This window comes from Chroicocephalus ridibundus, chromosome 1 (genome assembly GCF_963924245.1).
Source record: "Chroicocephalus ridibundus chromosome 1, bChrRid1.1, whole genome shotgun sequence".
NCBI lineage: Eukaryota > Metazoa > Chordata > Aves > Charadriiformes > Laridae > Chroicocephalus > Chroicocephalus ridibundus.
The window spans coordinates 218,678,728-218,695,654 of record NC_086284.1 but is presented as its reverse complement, the minus strand read 5'-3'; the positions used below and the strand labels follow the sequence as shown (position 1 = coordinate 218,695,654).

At 49.7% G+C, this 16,927-nt stretch overlaps 1 protein-coding gene across 1 annotated transcript in view; it reads right to left on the bottom strand.

The window, feature by feature from the left end:
- LOC134510420 (collagen alpha-1(VII) chain-like) overlaps positions 1–16,927 on the bottom strand; it is a 136,643-nt gene that overhangs the window by 36,739 nt on the left and 82,977 nt on the right. The window contains exons 49-63 of the mRNA XM_063323721.1: positions 16,334–16,375; positions 15,057–15,110; positions 13,651–13,689; positions 13,440–13,475; positions 12,421–12,555; positions 11,392–11,514; positions 9,799–9,927; positions 9,408–9,524; positions 3,449–3,529; positions 3,287–3,337; positions 2,248–2,283; positions 2,080–2,124; positions 1,453–1,497; positions 798–833; positions 405–440 (exon numbers count right to left, since the gene is read on the bottom strand). Of these exons, the coding sequence (XP_063179791.1) occupies positions 405–440; positions 798–833; positions 1,453–1,497; positions 2,080–2,124; positions 2,248–2,283; positions 3,287–3,337; positions 3,449–3,529; positions 9,408–9,524; positions 9,799–9,927; positions 11,392–11,514; positions 12,421–12,555; positions 13,440–13,475; positions 13,651–13,689; positions 15,057–15,110; positions 16,334–16,375 (1,005 nt within the window). The remainder of the gene's footprint in view (positions 1–404; positions 441–797; positions 834–1,452; positions 1,498–2,079; positions 2,125–2,247; positions 2,284–3,286; positions 3,338–3,448; positions 3,530–9,407; positions 9,525–9,798; positions 9,928–11,391; positions 11,515–12,420; positions 12,556–13,439; positions 13,476–13,650; positions 13,690–15,056; positions 15,111–16,333; positions 16,376–16,927) is intronic.

The following is a 16,927-nucleotide window of genomic DNA, read 5'->3' as shown; positions in this document are numbered from 1 at the left end:
TTTCTACAGAGCCCTCACTGACCATCCCCTCTCGTCTAGATGGTGGGAAGTCTTATCTGACCTGGGGAGACAAAGCTGCTGAGAGCATTTAAACAGCTTTAGAAGAGAGGGAGTTTTGTTGCAGGAGATGGCGTCAGGGGACTCACATATTCTGACATTACTCATTTGTAATGTGGGTGTCCTGTCTGTGTGAGCCATCTGGAGTTCTTCCCCAGTCAACAGGGGGATGCTGGGTCCCCAGCAAGTGAGTGGCCACACTGATCCCATATCTCAGGAGGTTACCTGGACACTTCCCCCTGAGATGGGGAGGTTAGATATGGCAAAAGGAGGAGGGAGAGCAGGAGGCAAGCTCTCACTGTGTAAGAGGAGACACCCCCGACTGTGGTACCAATGTTTTTCTTTACCTTTTGACCATTTTCACCTCTGTCTCCTTTGCTGCCCTGTGAAATAGAGAGAGAGTTACCAAGACTGTGCAAAAAGTCATATGAAATACCACCTCAGTGCAACCCCGAGCAAGAGCAACGGTTTCCATTTGTGCTCGTAGCCTGCGTCAGCATGGAGCAACTGGCCCCTCTGTCCTCCACCTCTTTTCCCCAGAGGAGGTGGGCAGTGGCTACGTGACCAGTTAAGAGCCAAATGCCCCACCACAGGGCCACACTGCTCCCAGGAAGGAGATGGAGTACTGCGCTGACCCAGTAGATTTTGACCTTCCCATGGCAATCTCCAGTGCTGGATTTGGGCCACTTAGCTGGTAACGCTGTCCTGCTCCAGCTGCCGATACCGACTCCACAGCTCACCTTTTCTCCAGGTTCCCCCATCTCCCCAGGCTGCCCCTGCAAGACAAAAACCATCCACCTTCCAGCCACCTCCTCTCTCTCCCTCCTTCCCTTCCCATGCCTGTGTCCCCAGGATGCTGCACCACACGGCTGTATAAATAGTAGCCCATGCAAAGTACCCCTTCCCCATCGGGCTGTGCTTTTTAACCACCACACCTTGTCTTCTCTGCCTTTCTCCTGCATATCTGGGTCCCACCACCTCGGAACTGCCACTTGGTCCCTATAAGCCTTTACGGCCAAAAGAGTTCATGAAATGGTGTTTTGTGTGGCCCTTCTTCCATCCCTGTCCTTGTGCCAGGGCTGGCTTTTGCTCGTCTGTCACCTGGTTCAGTTCACTGGCCCAGCAGAAGATGAACATCAGGAAAACCCCCTGAATTTTTCTGTTTACTCCTGAGTGCATGGCAGATGCATGTTAGCATTGCTGGAAGGGAGGGAATCCCAGGTTCAGGGGTAAAGGTGGGAATGGGGCAATCCCAATTTCATTGCCACAGTCTCCCATAGACCCTGAATGTCCTCTCCACCAGCACGTCCCCGGCTGCCTCTCCCCTTCCAGACCCTCTTAGCACAAAGAGCCTTCTCCTGGTCTCAGAGGCTCAGGCCAGAAAAGCAATATCACCTTTTCTCCTTTGTCTCCACGGACTCCTGGAGCTCCCATTTCTCCCTGGAAAACAACAATCAACCCCTTCAATTGCAAACGAGCATTCCCATGAGGAATTTTTCCTTCCCTCTTTGGACTAGGCGGGTGCTGCCATCGTTCCCACATTAGCTTTTGGCAAACATCTGTGGAGGAACCCCTCATTTCCACCACTCGTGTTCCCAGAGCAGACTGGGACCCTGTCCCTTCTATCTTGTGCAGTGGAAATGCAGAGAGAGAAAACATAAATTGAGAGTAAGGGCCAGATATGAGTGGTAAGCTGAGGGTCTCCCTGACCCAGGACACTGCGGATGTTAAAGGATGCCATGAGTTTGAGAGAAACAGGAGAAGTCCACAGAGGATGAAACTATTGAGGATCCCCAAAACTTAAAAACCTTGTTTGGATCAGCTGCAAAAGGTTGAAGCCTGGAATCTCTGTTTGTTACCAATGGCCAAAACTGTTGATTATTGTCTCTTGAACCTTCTGGCCTGGTCAATTTTCACCCATGATTCCTCAGCCTCCAAACGAGATTGCTCTGGGACACGGATCACTGCCCTGGCTCCCCCCAGGTGCTGTTGGGTATCTGCATTAAAAGGTGAAACACTGACCTTTTGGCCATGGAAGGGCAGATCTGCTGGACCAGTTTCCTCCTTCTATAAGAAAAAAAAAAAAGCATGTACGGAGTGGGGCTGGGATACAGCATGACGGGAAAAAGGACCAGCTGCATCCTCACCGCGTGCAGCTGCGATAAGAGGAGTACAACATGAACGCTGTACCTTAATTCTCCTCAGGTGATGAGGGCCTGGGTATGCCTTGAATCGAGAAAGAAAAGAGGAAAGTGTGAGAGCAGTTGGAGAAACGTTTTGGCCTTGAGCCATGTAAAAGACATCTCTGAGGAGCGAGATGTTAGGCAGCAAAGGGGGAGGCTGGAGACATCTCACAGGGAAGCCGTGTGTTACCGGGGATCAGAAGAAACCCATTGAAGGGCTCCTGGTTGGGTATGGGGTGGCCTCCAGGCTCCTTCTGATCTGCTCCAGCTCAGATGGGACATCTGAGAGCTGGTGCTGCCCATTGCATACGGGCTGCCAGGGTTTGTGAACCAAGAAATGCCTCAGTAGGGGGATTTTGGCAATGGGACAGAGGTCCCACCTTAACCCGTTAAAGAGGGCTATGATCTCAAGGTGTGGGTGAGCTCAGCTCAGTGCTGCCATCCCTCCTGGGAACAAAGGGTGAGGGTCACTCACCACTTTCAAAGAAATCCATTCAGGCTTAGGGGAAATCACTTGTTCAGAATTTTTCATCCCTAACTCCTGGAAATAGATCTTTCTCTCTTAAATTTTGTAAAAATCAACTCTTTGCACTTTCCATTTCTGGCGTAGTGTGTTAAAGTCGGCAATGTAATTGTGCAAGTATGTCAGAGATGTTTGTGATTACAAATACACAGATTTATTTACACATTTACATGCACATACGAATATCATCTATATTCTCAGGACACAAAACACCCTTCAGTTACGCTGCTTTCCCCACGAACCAGGTTATTATGTTCCCTCGTTGATTAAGTTTGATTTTTCCCACTTCTCTTTTCCGAGCAGCACATTTCCCTTGCCAGATACAAGGGAGAACAATCTGCTCTGCCAAGAAAAACAGCGTCTTCTGCATCTGTTTCTTGCTTTATTTATTAATATTTATCACTAACCTTTCATACTGCCCCCCTCTACATTTATCATGATTTTGCACAAGTGAGAGGAGGCAAGGGGGGTTCCCCTTGCGTCCCTGTGTTTGAAGACACCCTTGTATGGGGTCTTCACTCACCGTGGATCCCGACGGGGATTTCCAAGCTCCAGGGGCACCAGGGGGGTGAACCTGTGATGGAACCAACGAGGAAGGGTCACCGCTTCCTCCTGGGTCACACCGATGGCTCTGCTCTTGCGCACAGGCCATCCCGAAGCTGCCGCGGTGAAACGGGGTCTTTACCACGTGTCTCTGGTCCTCAGCTGATCTCTGGGCTCTAACGTGCCTTGGGAGCGCAGAGCCGTCGTCTAAATTCACATTTTCCTGTGGAAAGGGAAACAGCATCCGGCTGAGCACCTAATATTAACTACTACTACTACTGATGATGACGACGTATAATAATAATATACTATAATACATATATTATTTAGCACTGTGCAATTAATTTACTGCCATTTCAAAGAAATCAAACCCACCTAAACTATTGCAACTTTGAACTTTAAATGCCGCCCTGCACCGGCCATGCCTGAGTCACACACCTGCTACGTGATTAATGTACCCAGTGTGTCCGGTTGGAATAAGGCAGCTATTAATGCCTATTAATGGCTACACGTTAATCTGACACTTGGTGATATTTGCAGAGCTCATGAGTTTGGCCAATATATATTTAAGGCACACGCAGTAAAGCTTGTACAAACAGTTACTGGCCTGGCTCATAAATTGTTTGTTCTTTTCCATATTAGCAATGGTAAATTATCTAATTGCTGTTGTAGAAATTATACTACTCCTGGCTCCTGGATATCTCGGTGGACAGCAATTATTCCCTGAACCGCACAGTGGACGCACGGCAGTGTAGCTTTGGTGACTATTTCGATATGAAAGCAAAAAAGCAGTGAATCTATTTATAACGAAAGAAAGCTAGGAACCTCCTTGCACCCAAACGCCAACCCTGAGACCTGCAGGAGCACATGAAGGAGAGGGAAAAATCAGGATGGGGTGCAGTTATTTAGCACTATTCCCACATTTTTTTTTGTTGCAGAAACAAAGGCCTGTGTTCATCTCAATTAATTTCACCTACAAGTATGTGTCAAGACTTTTAGATGGTTAAAGTTAAGGGAAAGTAAATCCTAAATAAAGTATTTCCAAGAAACGCCGGTTCATCCAGCCCTGGACACTATGCTGTCAGGTTTGCAGGGATGATAGTCCTTTTTTGCTGGATTTTAACCAACCAGACGATGATTTCGCCCAGCGGCTAATGAACCCAGGAAGTTTCTGACTCACCAAAATGCGTAAGGGAAAAAATAAATAAATTATTTTGGTCCAATTAAAATTGAAATTCTTTACTGAAGGAAAGCAAGGATGACAGAATGAGGAATAAAAGAATAAAAGAACAGATTGCTCAGAGGAGTGTCCACCTTGGGTGGGTTTTGTGGGACAAGCCAGAGAAACATCTCCCAGGCTTACGCAGAGGTGACCTGGGTGGCTCAGATGGCACCATCAGGTGAGACCGCGTGGACGTTTCCGTCCATCCTGCCCCGGGTCACAGCTCATCTGCATGCAGAATGGCTACAAAACACTTCGGCTCTTTAGCACACGTCCACGTTCGACTTGCAGACGTGCGAATAGCATCACTCGAGGCAAGCCCATGGGTTGCCGAGACCTCGGCGAGGTTTGGAAGGCGACCCGTATGCATGCGATCTCATAAAGCTGCCATTTACTGGGGCGGTGGGAAATTGCAGGGGGTAATAACTCTCCTTCAATCTGTAATTCCTCCGCAATTTTAGCAGTTTCGTGCTCCGAGACGCCAGCAATAAGACACCTCAAAGAAAAGTAGAGAGGCTGCTGCTTTCTAAAGGAATGATTTACTGAGGGCAGGTGGCAATGTGAAAAAGAAAGGAAAAGAGATAAGGAAGAAAAGGAGGAAAGGAACTGATAAAATTAGGACAGGAAAGAGAAAAATGGCAATAAAAGGGGGAGTAAAAAAATATTCCTGCAAAGAAAGAGGTACAGGAAAGAGAGAAATAGAAAAGGCCCAGGAGATATCAGATAGGAAATTTAAGTGACTATGGGTTTATCCACACTGAGACAACCAGGGGCCTGGATTAACTCTGAAAATGAGTAAACTTAACTGCAGGGGAGCTGGGAGATGGAGGAGGCAGGAATTGGCTGTTACAGCCCCGTAACACCGAAGAAGTGGCTCATCAACAGAAAGAGCAACCGGCCACCGCTTCTTGCACGGGCACGTGTACCTGGGCTCATCCTGCCTCTTTATATCCGCTAATTTGCTTCCCCCATTAACTCCTGCCAGCCAGAAATTGCACCTCTGAGATGAAGCTCTTGGGCTATTATGGGCTGCTTCTCTCCAGGGCCCCGTGAACCTTTTAACAGGTAAAATTTGTGATTACCGCTGCTGCTGACGGGAAAACAGCCGGCTCTATTTCGCTCCCTTTGCATCGCCCCCGGCTGAGTTCAGCTTGGCTGCAGGAGCCACCAGGGATGAGAGGACGCAGGAGCTGCAGGGAGAGAGGGGCTGCTGCTCTTTCCCTGCCTTTGGACTGCACTTTTTCCTCCTCCTGAGAAGGAAAACCGAGGAAAACGCCCTTGGGGTGCAGGTGCCATAGTGCCCTAGTGGCATCTATTCCACTTCTACACATGCCACTACCAAAATGGGGCTCACCGGACACGAGAGCAGGAAGGGTGATGCTATCTGCCCATCTTTCAAATAACTCTTCATTTGATGGGGCATCCTCTGGGCTGGGATTCAGAAGAAGGTGGTTGGCAATGCTGGGCTGCAGGATTACACTCATGATTATTGCCAAACACCTAGATCATAGAATGGCTCTGGTTGGAACAGACCTTAAAGATCAACTAGTTCCAACCCCCCTCCCCTGGGCAGGGACACCTCCCACCAGACCAGGCTGCTCAAAGCCTCATCCAGTCTGATCTTGAACCAGCATGGATGCTAGAAGCAGCATTGCTGTCGTATTGCACATGCTAATCCATAGGACTCTTGAACATCAGCCCCAGGAGGGCAGAAGATCATCTCTATAAACCCAAAGTGCAAAATATCCCCCCCAGAACCTCCTGTGCTCTGCTCCTGATAACTCAGACAGTGACAGGCGGGGAATGGCTGCCTTGTCCCATCTCCATACAGCCTGCTCCTGGGGTTAATCAGCTTGAGCTCTGATTTCCCATTTGAATTATAAGTCTTCTCTTTCCTCCCTCCGGCTCTCCTCCTGCCTTTCACTGCAAGATTAAAGAGCCCTTTAATATTCGGCACCTCCTTCCTGCGAAAAATCTTTCATGCAGAAATCAAGCCAGCTCAGGCACCTTGAGTTTGGCTAAAAAATGTCCATTCTTAGATGTCTCATGATAAATGAGCCTACAGCCACCTGTGAGTCAACTTTTGTGGCTCTGCTCTGCACCTCCCATGGGGCTTAAAAAAAAAAAGTGGCATCCCAAACAGAAGGCAGATATTGCTTTTGGTCCTTGGGATGCAGGGATTAAATTAATTAATTTAATGGACTTGGAACTGTTGGAGCGAGTCCAGAGGAGGCCCCGGAGATGCTGGGAGGGCTGGAGCCCCTCTGCTGTGGGGACAGGCTGAGAGAGCTGGGGGGGTTCAGCCTGGAGAAGAGAAGGCGCCGGGGAGACCTTCCAGCCCCTTCCAGTCCCTAAAGGGGCTCCAGGAAAGCTGGGGAGGGACTCTGGAGCAGGGAGGGGAGCCACGGGACGAGGGGGAAGGGTTTTACACTGGAAGAGGGGAGATTGGGATGAGATATCGGGAAGAAATTGTTTGCTGTGAGGGGGGTGAGCCCCTGGGCCAGGTTGCCCAGAGAAGCTGAGGCTGCCCCATCCCTGGAGGGGTTCAAGGCCAGGTTGGACGGGGCTTGGAGCACCCTGGGCTGGTGGGAGGTGTCCCTGCCCAGGGCAGGGGGTGGCACTGGATGATCTTTAAGGTTCCTTCCAGTTCTAAACATTCTATGATTCTATGAATTTTTACGCCCCTGTTGAATGACAACAACTCTTCTTTTGCCCAAATGTCACATTTGGCATGGCCATATGGTCCCTTTTCCTTCCTGGTGCCATGACCACAGTGTCCAGGCAGACGGATACACTTAGCTCGCAGACACCGAACAAACAGGGGTCACTCCCAGTTCATCAAGGAAGAAGATGTCTACGGTGGGGTTGATTTATTAAATGACTCCACACAGGGACATGTGTGAAGCCTCGAGGAATCTGCTTACAAAGAGCATTGAGCGTGGCTCAAATGGAGCCACAGATTCGGGACTTCCCCCACTTTCATGGTCTCCGGGTGCAGGTCCATTGGGACTGATTTCTGCTTGCTTTCAAGAACAGGACATCAAGAAGCTCCCACCTCAGCCAGCGTCCTGCAGCCCAGTCCCACAAGAATTGAGGGGGTTTGGGCTCCATCCTCTGTGCTTCCAGCTCTCTCTCCAATTTAACCATGGCCCCATAAAGGGAAACAGTGCATCCAGGAGGAAAACCAAAGCTGGTGGATGCTCATTGCACAAGCCATGGTCTCCAGAGCTGCAGCTTACACACATACACATGTGCGTGTGTTTGTGTATGTGTGTTTGTGCCGTGAGCCCTCTCGTGGCTGCTGCAACAAAGGTTGTTCCAGCTTCGTGATTCAGCGTGGTGTTAATTTGCAGAGCCAGCCAGGAGACGGCTAAAGCGGTGGGAGCAGAAGCAAGTGTTCAGCAGACTACCTAAATCAGAGTGAGATTTTCTCCAAGAGGGTCTTTGAGCTTCTATTCCTAGAAATATCCTTGCTAATGCTGTCCCTAGCAGTAATTGTGCCTGTAGCTGCAAGCAAACATCCAAGGGATTATTATTTTTTTTGTTTCACTTTCTAAGGCTGTGGCCATCCTGTCTCCAAGTATTTTCAAAAAGAGCATTCCCTTCAACACACAGGAGCACATCTGTATCCAAAGGTGTTAGAAGAGCACTGGGTGAATGTATTTTCCCTCTCTCCATCACCGGGGTTGGTGTCACTCGATGCGTGGTGTTGGCGTAGGGTCTCCCAGCTGGGCTGGACTGTGGAATTCTGGTTACAATGGTGTTCGAACTGGAGGGTGCTGGGTTTGGTATGTGGCAGCGGAGCATAGTTTGGGCTCTCAGAAGAAAATGAAATGCCCAGGAGGGCAGAAAAAACAAAAGAGTGAAATGGGACGTTTGGGCTCAGACAACCACACCGCAGCAACACCACAACTTATTGCCCATCAGCTGAGCTGTGATAACTGCTGCTCCCAGCCTGGATGCACCCTCCAACTTTGATGAAAATGATATGAAGTGTTTTAGAGGATACGTGCACATGTGCTTGTAAAGCAGTTCTAACACCTGGCTGTGAAAGAAACCTCTACTTTGCTACCGTCCTTCAGCTGAAGCACAGAACAAACCACTTCCACTTTTTAAGAGGCAGAGGTTGAAGGAAGAGGTAAGGCGAGTCACCCCGCGTCTGGGTGAAGTTTCCTCTGGGACAATCACCTTGGCTCAGCTGATCCACAAAGGCTCATTAAATTACAATTTGCTCTTGTTGGCGAGTCCTTAAAAAGGAGGAAGTCCCCAGATACCTGCTCAGAACCCCAAGTCCTCCTCTTTTAGGGAGTCAGACTCTGCAGTCCGGAGCTGGGCTCAGGAGGATGCATACCAGGGTCTAAAAGACTAACGCTGTGCAGGGAAACCTGAGGGTCTGTGGACTATTCTGAAACATCTTTGAAATGTAAAAAGGAAAATGAAATATCTTACGGGGGGCATATCTTAAATTCACTGTCTGGGGTCTGCACTGTCCCTGGAGTATTACAAGTCTGATTTAAAAAAGTATTGAGAATCATTGTCTATTCAATCAACCAGACCCCAAAAAATAGGATGGATGCTGAGGTCAGATGGATTCAGATTAGAAAGAGATTTCCCCTTTTTTTTTTTTTCCCCACAAAAGCGGGTAATTAACCAACAAAACATTTGCCAAGGGCGCTGGGGGGTTCTCATTTTCCTGCCTGTATGCAGAGGACAAGGTTGGCCATCAGCCTCCCGCCTAGGTCCCATGTCCAAGCAGTGATGTCCTCCAGGGATGTGGGGGAACTGCCCCAGGACTCAGAGCACTGGGCGAGAGATGTACCTCCCGGTCCCTTCCAGTCTATCACTTATCTCCACACTGGTCTGCTGTGAGAAGACGTACATGGCTAGTGTCCTGCTGTGATTGTCCTTCCACCCTGTCCTCCAAGGACCTGAGAAGCTCCATGGACTGGCTTCCTTGAAGACCATCTTCTGGGCGTGGTGGGGGCACAGCCAAGCTCTGCAGAGGGTGGTAGATGAGCGACAACACAATCTTACTAATTACCAGAGTGGAAGATGGAAAACAAGACCCTTTTCTGGGTTCTGACACTGATTCACGCAGACATCCTTACCCTTTCTCTAGCTTAGCTTTTTCACTTCAGTAGAATAGGGCAAAACTCACAGAATTACAAGGATTTGTCCGATCGAGCTTTGAGAAATGTAACGACTTTGCATCTATTAAATAAGCAGAAATGGAAAAGTAATTAAAAGTCACCAAACAGGCATTTACATACACTGCCAAGAGAAGTGTTTGTCTCTCTTGAGTCTCTGTCCTTCCTTCTTTCCTCAGATGTTTTCTCCAAGGACTCAGGATGGTTTCCCAGGGGCTGATACTCAGGTTCAGAACCACCAGCAGAGGGACCCTGTGGAGACCAAAGAAAGTTACTGCTTTTCGTAAGTCAGGACATCATCCGCAATACGCTGCTTTATCAATCAACACTGCCATTTATTCAATAGCATGCTCAGACACAGCAAGACAAGGCTGGAGAGCCAAGGGGCCAAGACCTCTCTTGCTCCTTACTTGGGAAGTGCCAAAGGAAGGGCTGGGGCAGCCTGCAAGGATCTCTGGTGTGTCAGAGGGCTGCTTTGACACCTTCACTCCCAACTGGCTGGTTTAAGTCCTAGGCAACCTGGACAGGCTGGCCCAGATGAGCAGAGAGGTCCCCAAGCCTTTCTGCCAGATTGGGTTGGGCTCCCAAAGCCCAATGGAAACAGCTTTGGTGTCTCTGTACCCCAAATCTCAGCCTTGCTGGCCCCAGGGCTGCTGGCACACACCCAGTTTGGGTTTCTTGGTGCAAACACACCTACTGGCGAGCACTTCATCCCCTCTCAAGCCCCTAAAATGCTATCATCCAGGTTGCAATGATCTGGAAAAGCAACGTGTCACCTGAGATCACAGCTGGAGCCTGGAGCTGAGAGGGGATAAGCCTGTCTCACCCTGTCTAAGTGCCTGAGCAACTGGGGAACCAGCCACAGAGGAAGACAAAATCATCAGGAGTTGACTCCAAACATCCCCACAGATTTTGTGCTCCAGTCAGAGACATCTCCTACTGCTGACCAACAAGAGTTTATGGAGAGCGAGTCACTTCTTGGCTGCCAAAAAGAGGACAAGAAAAGCCCCACTGCAGCTGCAGGCACTTTTCCCTGGACTATTCCTTATCAGGACTGTCTGGTATGAGCAAATTAAGATCCATGACTCCTCTAGGAGCTATGAAAGGTGACCTGAATACAGCCCTCTGATGTTATTCCTGGAGGTGTACTGTACCATGTTGGAACTTGGGTCCAGTATGGAGATTAAGCCTTAACATTTCTAATAAATTCCTAATTCCCATAACCGCAAACTATCTGTTACTTGCAATTGTGGAGGATGCAGATGACTAAATTATCTCTAGCAATTAGCTTGGTTGTCAAGCACACGAGGGCGGTGGGGTCATGGCAGAGACTCCTCTCTTGGGCAATCTCAATCCAACCTGACAGCGGGGTTGGATCCATCCCTGCTGGGGCAAGAGAGATGCACCTAGATTACAGCCTCCAAATGAGGAGACGTTGCGGGCAAGTTCAACAGATAACCAGCACAGGGATGGCTTGAAACCAGCCCAATCTGTGCTGGTTTTTTGCTCAGAAGACAAGAAGGAGTTGTGGTTGGGTGGAAAGGAGAGGAGGATGAGGATCAGCAGAAGGCATCACTGGAGCATGGACTGGGAGCTCACAGGCAGCCGGTACACATTTGATGTGCGATCTCTTAACATCATTGCTGCAGCAGACCAGACAGACAGGAGCACAGATCTACATAGCTACACTTCATCTGCTCTGCTGATTATTTTCACCTTAAGGAGTCCTTCAGACATCGGCAGCACCCTAAACTGAGCCTCCACCTCCAGGCTCTGTGCCTCTTCTGTCACCTCGGTGCTGGCCACAGCATCAGGAGAAGTATCGAACACCAGTGAATCCTGAAACATCAAAAACATTGGGTTGTTGTGGTGATGGCAAACCTAATCTCCCAGGTTCCACGCATGTGATGAGCTGGATCCTGACAGGTTACTTCTGCCCACTGCTCCATCCCTCCAGCATGCTATGTCCCACCTGGTGGCATTTCTGAACCAGAATGGACTGACGAGGGGCAATGGTTTTAAGCTAGAGCAGGGCAGGTTTAGATTAGACATTAGGAAGAAGTTCTTTACCATGAGGGTGGTGAGACACTGGCCCAGGTTGCCCAGAGAGGTGGGGGAGGCCCCATCCCTGGAGACATTCAAGGCCAGGCTTGATGAGGCTCTGAGCAACCTGATCTAGTTGAAGACGTCCCTGCTCGCTGCAGGGGGGTTGCACTAGATGACCTTTAGAGGTCCCTTCCAACCCAACACATTCTATGATGATTCTATAAGTAGTCAGTAATTCCCTGCTGGCCACCTCCAAGCTTTGCTTCCAAGCTATTCCTGCCTCCCTGGGATCCCTCTTGCTTTTGAGACCGCCCTCATGATCGCTTTTCATGCCTTCAGCTGCTTTGCTCCCCTTGCACACCCACCACTCCAACAACCCCCAGCCCTCAAGGAGCACAAGGAGGCTGATGGCTTTGGAGGATGGCTTCTAGCTACCTCCATCAACAAGGGTTGACTGATTCCTTTATTTCCACTGAAAAAAAGAGTGCTTCGCAATCCCATCGGTTTAACCAAGATCCAAGATCCTGGTGTGAGCCATTAGCCTCTTCCAGCTGAACTGTTTCTTACAGTGGTTGCAAGTCACCGTAACCTGCTTGATGACAGAGGTGTCCCCGAAGCCTTCAATGATTCGTTTCTGTCTCCCTCTCATTTCCTTCCAGGTCTGTCTGTCCCCTAAGGATGACAGATGATGATACTCACGCCATGCTCAGTGGCATGCAGAGCTGCCTGCTTTCTCCTGGAGGTCTTGCTGGTTCTGGAGCCACCCAGCTGCCGCACCAGCTCATCCAGCCCGTCCCGCAGGAGTGCATTGGAGAGGTCCTTCAGCAGTGCCAGCTGCAACCAGTGGAGACCATTAAGCCCAGTGCCACCCTCCCGTTAATGAAACACAATAGTGCAAGTGCAGCCACCCCAAAACAACAGCTGCATTTCTAGTGGGGTTCACAGGGCACCTGGTGAAGCGATGTCTCCCGACAGCCAACGGCTGATTTAAATACGGGTGTCTACAGTTTGGGCATCTAGGAGCTGATTGATGGTGCTTACGTGGTGGCTTTCCCCACCCTAAATAAAACATTTGACTTAAAATATTTGACCAGATCAGTCAGTCCCTCACCTCCCTCGGTCATATCTCCACAGCTTACAGAAAGGAGCTGAACGTAATGAGCACAGCTATAAGGATCTGCCTGGTAGATATTAAAACCTGAGCCTCATCACACTTCATGAGCCTGATGGCAACCTTGAGAGTGAAGAGGAAGGCTGCCAGTCTAGCACTGCTGTATTGCACAGTGATTATTCACTATTATTTGTGTTATGAGCTAAGGAACAGCCCAAACTGGACTTTGTGCTAAACAGGACACACAGCATGGCTGGAGCACCCAGAGGGCTGTGTGGGTCTCCTCTTGCTGGCTGTGCAGCCCAGTGGTGAAGTACAAGCCAACCCAGGTGGCAGCACCAAGCTCTGAACGGGTATTTGCCGAGTCTCAATGTCACATGGGCCTCAAATCCACGGTCCACCCCATAACATAGCAGCAGAAGAGATGTCCAAGAAGCATTTAAATATATGTGGTAAGTTGTAAAAGGAAATGCAATAACCCTGCCTTCTTGTGAGTGCCAGTGCAGGACCTGGGGGAGCACACATCGCCTCCAGAAGGCCAGAGGGAATAGATGGAAAAGCTTAATTACAACCACCTTGTCAGAGGGACGGTCAAAGTGCTACCTACCTTGATACCATTTGCTTCAAAAAGCCTCTCCAGATCCTGCAAGAGGAAAGAAAGGTCAGAACTTCCCCTCCTCTCTCCTCTAGCCCTGGTCCACGGGTGCCTGATGGCCAAGCCTCGGGGCACACACTGGGTTCCCTCTGCCGTCCCAACCCCAGACAGAGAGGGAGGTGTTTCCAACATTAACAGGTTCTATATTTTTTATTTTATTTACCTTCATTTCCACTCCTTTGCCTGGGGGACCGGGTTCTCCCTTCAGATGAACAAGAACAACTCATTAATTAAGTCATTATCCCAGTGAGCAGCAAGAAGAGGAACTCTGAGGAGGCACAAGGGTCACGTATCTGGCCCTTACTCTGCTACCAGCCCGCTCAGTGACCCCAGACAAACCCCCATCGGTTCAGAGAAGGAGTTTGAATTCCACCTTGCTCAACAGGCTCCTTCATCCCTCCATCATATACAGCTGTTTGCTGTATTTCATGGGGCAGGCCTGCACCAGAGCCAGACATGAGCATTATCAAAGAGAGGTTTGGACCAGAGCTTTGCATCACCCCCTTCTCCATTTCTTGGCCATGCACAACGTGTAAAAAAGCAAAGGTTTTTGAGGCCCCTTAATGCCAACGATGCTGTGGCAGCTGTGCTGAGGTAGCAACAAGGAGGAGGATGGCAAAGGTTCCCCCATGGTTGGTGGTCCCTTCTGGAGGTGGACATGGAGCTGGTGGCCCTCTCTACTGACACATGTGGTCAGGGTCAAATGTCTCCAATGGGTTGGACTCCCAACAGCAAGTCACATAGACAGGCTGTCCATCTCTCCTTGCCCGGCATGGCGACGCTCTCCAGGTGAGTGATCCTGGGCCATCACCACAGGTGAAACTACAGATGAGCTGCAATGGCTTGGGAGGACCAGCGTTTGGGCGAGGAACATCTTCTGAGGCGGGGGTTGACCTGCCTCTCTGACGGGCTTCATTTCACTGAAATCTGGTTTCTGTATCGACAGATTCCGGTGGAATGAAGGGCGTCAGGAAGGCCCCGACAGTGCTGCATCTCCATACCAAGGGGTGCTGGGGTGAAGGAGCCGCAATGCAGGGATGCACTGGCTGAACTGGGTACGTCTGAGGCACAGCCCGTGCATGGCACCTGGATAAGTCCTTGCCTTTGCAAAGACCTACATCTCATGTCAATCAGGAGATCTACCTGTACCTGCTGATGCTGCTTTCTGCAGCATTTTCCTCTCCATTAAGTGAAGGATTTGTTCCCACCTCTAAAGATCTCTAGGTGTGCGTGGTATCAGAAGCCATTTCTCCTTCAATCCCATTCTGATGTGCTCTTCAACTTGCAGATGGGAGGAAAGGAAGGAAGCATCCCTGAACATTTCAGAAATTTATCCCATCCAACTCCTGAACAACATGTTCCTACCTAAATGTTGTGTATCTGCTTAATTGAGCTGTAGGACAACAGCATCGTTGTGACCACAAGTCTACAAGCCCATCTCAGAACCTGTGCTTTGAAAACCAAACCTTTTAGGGGGTAAAAAGAGAGCTGAGATGGGTGCTCTTCCCCTCTGGCCAGCCCAACACAATGGTACCAACACAAAGACGCCTCCATGCATTCAGGACGTACCTTTGGGCCTGGAGGACCTCTTTCTCCTTTCAAGCCATCCTTCCCACGATCCCCCTGTAAGCCAGCAGGAACATGTTAGTTCTTTGTCCCATCTAAAATTCCCAGTGGAGATGATGGTTTCATCATGCATTGTGGCATTTCTCGTGCGCTGGCCCCAGACTAATACCTTTTCTAGATGGACCAACCAGCCTTGTCTTGTAACTATCTCACTGATTCACGTAATTAAGTTAAATCTGGGACAACACTGCTCTTCACTTGAAACATGCTGCTTCTACTTCGGCCCTAAAGAATTACCTCTCCTTGCAAAGCAAAATTTGCCTCTATTTCCCCCCTCCCCCGCCCAGCCTGGCTGATTACGCAACACTATTTCTTTAGTAAAGCCTGGGATTGGATGCTTTAAGTAGGGTTTGGGGAGGCAACAGACCCATGGTGATAATGCTTGCAGCTCTTCTTCTCCCACAGTCCATCATGTGCTTTGCCAGTGACTCAGGACTCACGAGTCCCATGGCTAAATCTGAAAACGGTCAGGACAAGCCCAGGCCTGCCTGCAAAGGACCCATCTAGATATACACCCTGCACCTCTCTGAACGAGCCTTTCCTCCCAGCACAGCAAAATGTAGTAGAAATCGATGCTGCGGCTGGTCTGCCACCTCCATATCTACCTCGCATCCTTCCCTGTCCCCAGCTGCAAGGTGCATGAAGGGACCTTAAAGATCATCTCGTTCCAACCCCCCTGCCCTGGGCAGGGACACCTCCCACCAGCCCAGGTTGCTCCAAGCCCCGTCCAACCTGGCCTTGAACCCCTCCAGGGATGGGGCAGCCACAGCTTCTCTGGGCAACCTGGGCCAGGGGCTCACCACCCTCACAGCAAAGAATTTCTTCCTGATATCTCATCTAAATCTCCCCTCTTTCAGTTTAAAACCGTTACCCCTCGTCCTATCGTTACACTTCCTCATAAAGAGTCCCTCCCCAGCTTTCCTGTAGGCCCCCTTTAGGTACTGTAAGGCCGCTATAAGGTCTACCTGGAGCCTTCTCTTCTCCAGGCTGAACACCCCCAACTCCCTCAGCCTGTCCTCACAGCAGAGGGGCTCCAGCCCTCTGCATTTGGAGCATCTTTGTTGTTTTAGGTGGGAACAGCAAGAATCCAGGAACTTCTGAGTTTTGGGCTCTGTTTGCAGACTTTCACTTATAAAAGTAATGAAGCTACAAAATACACAACACGTGCAAGATAATCACATATTCTGCTTCAACACACATCTCCAGCAAAGAGAGCTTACCTTGTTGCCTTTCAGGGTGATGGCGTTCTCCAGAGAAGACATCTGCAAAAGGAAGAAAGCTTGCTCACAAAGTGAAGGATGATGTCTTGGATACAAGCTCTCACCTCCTTGTGCCTTTTACCCCCATTAGCCCTTTTCCATGGACATAGAGCCACCTGCTTCCTCCCAAATCAGCCAGCAACCTGAACCTTCTATGTTTGAACTCCAACCAACACGGAGCTGGTGCAGCAGCTTTGCTCTCACAGGTAAGAGATTCAGGGTGGCTGTGGTGTCGGTGTCAATAACTGCATTTCTAATGAAGGCCCTCTCAAAGGGAACTGGGGTCATAGAGACACCACTTCCCTGCTGTTGAGGACACTGCTTGGGTCCCTCTGGGACATGGGCATAAAAACACGGGACATGGTTTTAGTAGCCAGTTGGGTAACTGCGTGAGTGAAAATAAGCCTTTTGAACCCTAAGAAGACCCGGCTGGGTGATGGAGCAAGATGGTTATGCATTAGCAGAGAAGGATCTCGCCATACCCTGGAGCAATAAGGCTCTTCCCAGTTTTGAAGGGAACACTGAAAGGAATTTTGAGTTGGCACCCCCACATCC